The sequence below is a fragment of the Brassica oleracea genome, unplaced genomic scaffold, assembly GCF_000695525.1.
Source record: "Brassica oleracea var. oleracea cultivar TO1000 unplaced genomic scaffold, BOL UnpScaffold00787, whole genome shotgun sequence".
NCBI lineage: Eukaryota > Viridiplantae > Streptophyta > Magnoliopsida > Brassicales > Brassicaceae > Brassica > Brassica oleracea.
Genome location: NW_013617455.1, coordinates 73,353 through 80,382, shown reverse-complemented (window position 1 = coordinate 80,382; position 7,030 = coordinate 73,353). Strand labels below are relative to the sequence as shown.

General features: G+C 31.5%; 1 protein-coding gene across 1 annotated transcript in view; it reads left to right on the top strand.

The window, feature by feature from the left end:
- The first annotated feature begins 761 nt into the window (after positions 1-761).
- The window catches only part of LOC106320058 (disease resistance protein RML1B-like), a 24,602-nt gene continuing 18,333 nt past the window's right edge, over positions 762-7,030 (top strand). Inside the window, exon 1 of the mRNA XM_013758424.1 lies at positions 762-1,314. Within this exon, the coding sequence (XP_013613878.1) occupies positions 839-1,314 (476 nt within the window). The 5' untranslated portion in view covers positions 762-838. The remainder of the gene's footprint in view (positions 1,315-7,030) is intronic.

Here is a 7,030-nt window from a genome sequence, read left to right as displayed (position 1 = left end):
ACCAGTTTTCAGTGAAACACGCATAATTTTTATGGCTTCTAATGGCGGTTTAAAGAAAAAAAAGCGGCCGCCGGGAAAAAACGACCAAAAGAGAAATTAAAAAAGTTCTAAAAAGATGCTAAAGAGAAATAGAGAGGAGAGAGAAACATGAATTTGCTAGGGCCCCAACTATTCATTTTGTTTATGGCCTCCATATCTGCAAGGACTCCCCTGATTCTTAATCATGCCACTAGACAAGCTTCCGGAAAATTCGAGCAAGTGTCAATTGCCTCATATTAGAGGGTAATGTGAAATCTCAATTGTATTAATGGGGAGAAGGCATATCAACAACTTCTTGATAAAGACTGTATTTTAATAGCTAGAATAGATACAAGTGTAACTAAAAATTTTCTATCGTTCAGAGTATCTACATGATCCGGTTTATACATTTTTTAATCCATTTACTTTTCGGAGCTTGAAGGAATGAATAGGCAAAGAGGCTTCCGACATCTATCTCTCGGTCCAATTCTGTCCTTCATAGGCTGTGATATTAATGATCGTTTTACTTCCTAACGAATTCACAAACTTTAAGACCACCACCACTAAAGAACTATAGATATATGGACTATTTGTCATTTTGTGTAAATCGCTTTAAGTCTTTAGCTGACGAAGAAAAAAACCTTCATATTATTTCATTAGAAGATTCCCCTCTCAAGTCAACGCGTTTTGCCTCAATACAAGGAAGGATCCTTTTTATAAAAATGTATATAATTTTGCTTTTATATAGGTGATACAATCATACTTATCTAATTATCTTAAGTTCAACATCTCTTCACCCTTTTCCATAATCTTGTGTCTCATGGCTTCTCCTTTTTCTTCATTCTCGTCTCGCAACTGGAGCTACAACGTCTTCTCCAGCTTCCACGGGCCTGACGTTCGTAAAACATTTCTCAGTCACATGCGCGAACAGTTTCAGCGAAACGGGATCACTATGTTTGATGATCAAAAGATTGTAAGAAGTGCAACGATCTCTCCTTCACTTACAAAAGCTATAAACGAATCGAGGATTGCGATAGTGATTCTCTCCAAGAAATACGCTTCATCAAGTTGGTGTTTGGATGAACTGGTGGAGATACTGGAGTGCAAAAAAGCTATAGGGCAGATAGTGATGACCATCTTCTATGGAGTGGAGCCATCCGCTGTACGGAAACAGACTGGGGAGTTTGGGATCGCTTTCAATGAAACTTGTGCACGTAAGACGGATGAGGAAAGACAGAAATGGAGCAAAGCGTTGAGAGATGTGGGCAACATCGCTGGAGAAGACTTCCTAAAATGGTTTGAGTTCAATTAATCTAAGTTTTTATTGCTTAAGTTATGTTTAGAGTAATCTCAAAACACGAACCGGAAGCTGCACCAAATAATGAACTGGCAATGGTTCGATATGGATTGACCGGGTCAAACTTGGTTCAGAATATATATACACTTTAATTTAAATATAAAAGTGTAAAAATAAATATTAGATATAAAACATAAGAGTATTGAAAATCAAAGTTGACAAAAAGAGTATTTAAAATTTATTATATTAAAACAAAATAATATGAAACTAAGAAGAAAGCTGGTCCCAGTAATTTACCAAGTTTTAGTAAACGTGTAATCTAGGGTTATGACTTATTATCCGGGGATCCATATCTGATCCGCGATCGGTTTTGGGTGCACTCCGAAAATAGGATATCCGGAGTGCCGGATCTTAATGTGGATCGTAAAATTTTGGATCCGTCAAAAGCGGATGCGGATCCAGATCCAGATATTTTAATTTTTAAGTTTGGATATCCAAATTCAGATTCATATGTTTAAACTAATTAAGTTTGATACATTAATATTTACACATAAAATTATTTTTATAATATTATATTTTAGTTTTTAAAATATTATATGCATATATATAAATCTTGTATGAATATTTAATTTATTATTACTATTTTTAGAATTTTATTATTTTTAAAATATTTTTTTTTATTTTAATTATTTTTACTGATCCGGATGCAGATACTCACATATAGTGTAATATCTAAACGAAAATGCAAAATCCAGATATCCAAAGGCCATGGATCCGGATACTAAAACCACATATATGGTTCTAGATATCCTAAATTTCTCGGATCCATGCTACCCCTAATGTAATCTATTATTCCATCTGTTTCATAATAAATATCATTTTAGATTTATTTTTTGTTTCAAAATAAGTGTCATTCTACAGTTTAAATGTAACTTTGTATATTAAATTTATTTTTTACCCTTTTGAATAACCAATAAACTTTTACTTAAACATTATTATATAATAATCATACATTAAATAAAAATATATTAGCCTATTACACAAGTTTCTTAATCTCAATAAAAAATGTCAAAGTTACACTTAATATGAAACGGATGAAGTAAAAGACAATGAAACTAAAACTATGGTGGTGATTGGTAAAAAAATTAAGGCACAGCCTTTACCTATGGAATTTGCTGCGGCTATAACGCTAAACAGAGGTCATTCGCTGCGATTTCGACCAATTCGGCATAGCTAATTGCCACTTGTCTGACTGGTTTTTCTGCTGCCACTCGCAAACGCAGTTTTTGTGGTTGGTAGCGGTTATTGTTGGTGGTTTACAACAATCACAAAAAGGTTACAAACCGCTTAATTTACACCACTCCAAACCTTTCAAAATCAAAAGCTGGTTCGAGTTAGCGTTTGCAGTGGCAGGCAGTTGCGGGAGGGTAAAATTATTTTTTTGTAAAAATTAAATAAATATAAAAATAAATAATTTTAAATAATTTTTTAAAAATTGAGATAATATAAATACTAACATATATAATTTTAATGTTATGACTTTATAAATATAATTTATATATTTCTTATAATAATATGTTTATATATAAATTTTAATAATTTTAAAAAAATATTTAAAATTGAGATAATATAAATACTACTAATATATATATAAGTTTAATACTATGATTTTATAAATATAATTTTTATATTTATTATAATAATATGGTATATATATATAATTTTAATTTTAATTATTTATTATTTTATTATTGGGTTTTAAAATTATCAATTTTATAATTAATTTTTTTTGTCTATTAATTAATTTTTGCATATGTGGGTAAACTATTAAAAAATGACCCGCAAATATAATAATTTTCAAACATTGAGTCAGTCATGTAAATTCTTTATAGCACTTAAAGCCGCAACTACCCGGTTACGTAAACTCCCTGTTCGAAAACGCGCTCAAGGCGGCCGATTCCGCAGCGGTGAAGCGTTTGGCGGCCTCTTACCGTCCCGATTTTGGTCTGTTCGGGACAAAACTCGGATCTATGAGAAAAATCACCAGTTCTTTCATTTTAATGTAGATTCAGTGATATTTGATGGATTTATCATTATTTGTTACAAACTAAAAGCTAAAAGAAGAAGTGGAGTAAAATCAGTGAAAAAAATGGCTGCCGTTCTCAGAAAAATAATAGGTCTAAAGGAAGGAGACGATTACGAAATTACGCTTTTAGCCTTCATTAAAAGGAAAAAAATAATTAAAGGGACGAAAAATGGCAATTTTGGTGTTTGAACTCAGGTACCTCACGAAATATAACCAATCCTTTACCAACTCAGCCGATACATATCATTGTATTCTCTTTGCAAATATATTATTTATCCATTATATAAAGAAAAAGCTTAAAAACTAAGTTCCGCGTAATTCCCGAATACTCTCCAATTTTTCGGTAACTCGCTAGGCGTAGACTAACCGCCCGACTAGCGCCTAGCGTAGTTCTGAACAGGGCGTAAACTCCATACCGGCAACCACATCCGGTGCTTTTGAACTTAGCTAAGTGCCCCGCACAATCATATTATGCGGTTTAAATCGGTTAATAACCGTTAACTTTGACTCGATTAATTTAAGCCCAGACAAAACGATGGGCCTGGGCTTGGCTTAATTGTAGCCAATGTTATTTTGGGTGCAAGTCAAATCTTTTTTTGTACTACTTGATTTCCTTCATCATTTTCACAGTCTAGCAATGTGGGAGGTATACGAAATTGGCTCTAAATGGGGTTTATCAAACTTTTTTTGTTTAGAAATGATATAATGATAAAAAAAAATTGTAATTAGTTTAATTTTGATTTAAAAATATATATCTAATAAATCTGAGATAAGTATTTCGAGTGAAATTATATATTTAAATAACTTTTTTACTATGAAATCACTTTGGTTGCTTTTAATATTTGTATCATATACACAATATTTTGCTTCATGAATAATTAGCAACTAGATTTTGATCCGCGCTTAAAAGCGCGGATTTGATTATTGGATAAAAAGTATTAGTTAGTATTAAATACTAATTTTGAAATTTAGTTTACATATTTATGTTATAAAAATAATTATATATGTGTCTTTAATTTTATTCAGTTTTTTTTCATATTTAGCGCGGACCTCTAACTGTACCGTTAAACTCAATATCTGCTCGAGAAAAAGAAGGAAGACCGGTTAAATATGAATGTGTGCTAGTTATTTGTAAAAATATAAGACATAATCCAGTATTCAAACGGTGTACATTTTTTGGACCAAATATTTACTAAACCATCGATAGTATAAGGGAAAGAGTATCTATACTATTAAAACATAAATATTCTTAAAAAATCTACTTAAACAAGGTTGTTAGACATTTTCATTAGCTAATTAATTATTATTTGGTCTTACCTTTTATTTCTCTAACTATAGAACTAGTTTACATAATTCAAATGAACTCATTTATTATTCCACCGTAACAATAACCCCATGAATATCGGACATATGACTCAAACGTGTTTACCATGACATGATCCTTACCACACATATAGTTATATTAATACTATAAAATTTTCTGGTGTATAACAGTTTTTACCACGACGTATGACTCAAACGTGTTTACCACGACATGTTCCAATGGGGAATCTTCTGGTGTATAACAGTTTTTACATATTTACGGAAGCTAAAAGTCTCAATGTTAACTATTCAACCATTAAACATTGATTTAATTAATTGGAATGCAATCAATTATTAAGATTTAATATTACATTCTTATATATGAACTATAACGATTAATCTTTATCATAAAAATATTAAATGGGTCTAAATAGGTTTGAGATTGAAATGAAATTAGTCAAAAAGACTTGTTTAAATATGACATGTTTATTTACTTTACAAATTCTAATAATGCATATCATACGTTTTTATTGAATTTCACAAATGTAAAATATGGTGCGCTTTAAATATCGGGTAATTTGGGTTATTTGAAAAAAATAAAAAATAATTTGAATAATTTTTAATATTTTGAATAAAAAATATTCAGATAATTAATTTTTTGTGTAATTTGGTTTATAAATAATATTTTTAGGATATATGGTTATTTAGAAACAAATGAGTACTTTAAAATTTTAAGTACTCATTTGTTTCTCGGTTCGGTTTCTGTTTTTTGGCTCCAAAGATATAGAATATGCTCGTTTAGTTATGAAATTCAGCTTAATTTTAGTTTTATTTTTTTTCAGTTTGATATCGTTCAGTTCAACCCGGTAAATGTGTCCAAACATATACATTATCTTATATAGAAATTCTTATACAAGAATTTATTTAATTTCAAAAATAAACCCGCGCTTTTCAAGCGCGGATCAAAATCTAGTTAATGTTTTATAAGGAAGAGAGTATAATGTTGAAACCACGCGTCTGTGGTCGGATGGTCAAAGCGTTCCGTGGATCTCCATGGGATCCGAGTTCGAATCCGCAAACATTGTAATTCGAAAACATAAAATATATATATATATTTTTTATTTAAATAATATTTATTATATATAGAGAAAAAATGTATAAGAGTCTTTTACTATTTAATGAAGAAGATATTTTTGAAAATGTTCATTTAGTGGTGGTAAAGATGAAAAGTAGTACCATGAAAGTGGTAAATATGAAATTTCCCCTTGAAGTTTTTTAGAAGAAACACACAAATTGGTGGACACCAGAATGTTGATCGTAGATGTTGGGGTTTTGGTTTATCAAGTTTTGGCGATTACTTGAGTATTACGCAACTATGGTGGAAGTGGCTTTTTGAGATTACTATATTAGTGGGTATCATTAAACCTGTATTTACTGGCTCGAAGGAGCAATATATATATTTTATATATGAATATTTTAAGTTAGAATTGTAGAGGACTGGGAAGTCATTGGACTATAAGTTATCTTCGGGAGATATGTCATCAACATAAACCAGATTTTCTATTTTTATCTGAAACGAAACAGGATTTTGAGTTTGTACAAAGATTCCAATCACATTTTGGATATGATAATTTGGTTACTGTGGATCCAAACGGGAGAAGTGGCGGTTTAGCTCTTTATTACAATAAAGAATATCAAGTTCAAATCTTATATTCTAGCAACAGAATGATAGATATTGAGGCGGTGGTCAAAGGAAAACAAGTTTTTCTTACTTTTGTTTATGGAGACCCGGTGCAAAAGTTACGAGAACAGGTCTGGGAGAGACTAACTCGGTATGGATTATCACGCTCTGAACCATGGTTTATTATTGGAGATCTAAACGAGATTACTGGAAATCATGAAAAGGATGGGGGATCCCTGAGAAGTGCCACCTCATTCATACCCTTTAACAATATGATAAGGAATAGTGGTCTACTAGAATTTCCGGCTCGCGGTAATAAATGGTCATGGCAAGCAAAGAGAGGTAAAGGAAAAGGAGCAATGACGATCAGGTGTCGATTAGATAGGGCCTTGGCAAATGAGGAGTGGCATACACTGTTCCCATGTTCTTACACAGAATATTTGAGGATGGTGGGCTCTGATCATCGCCCTGTGATAGCTTTTTTGGAGGATACGGTATTCAGGAAAAAAAGAGGTCAATTCAGGTTTGATAAGAGATGGATTGGCCAAGAGGGGCTTATGGAATCAATTGTGGCAGGATGGACAGAAAATCATGAAGGACAGCTGGAGGATGTTGTTACAAAAATTAGTAATTGTCGTCATGAAAT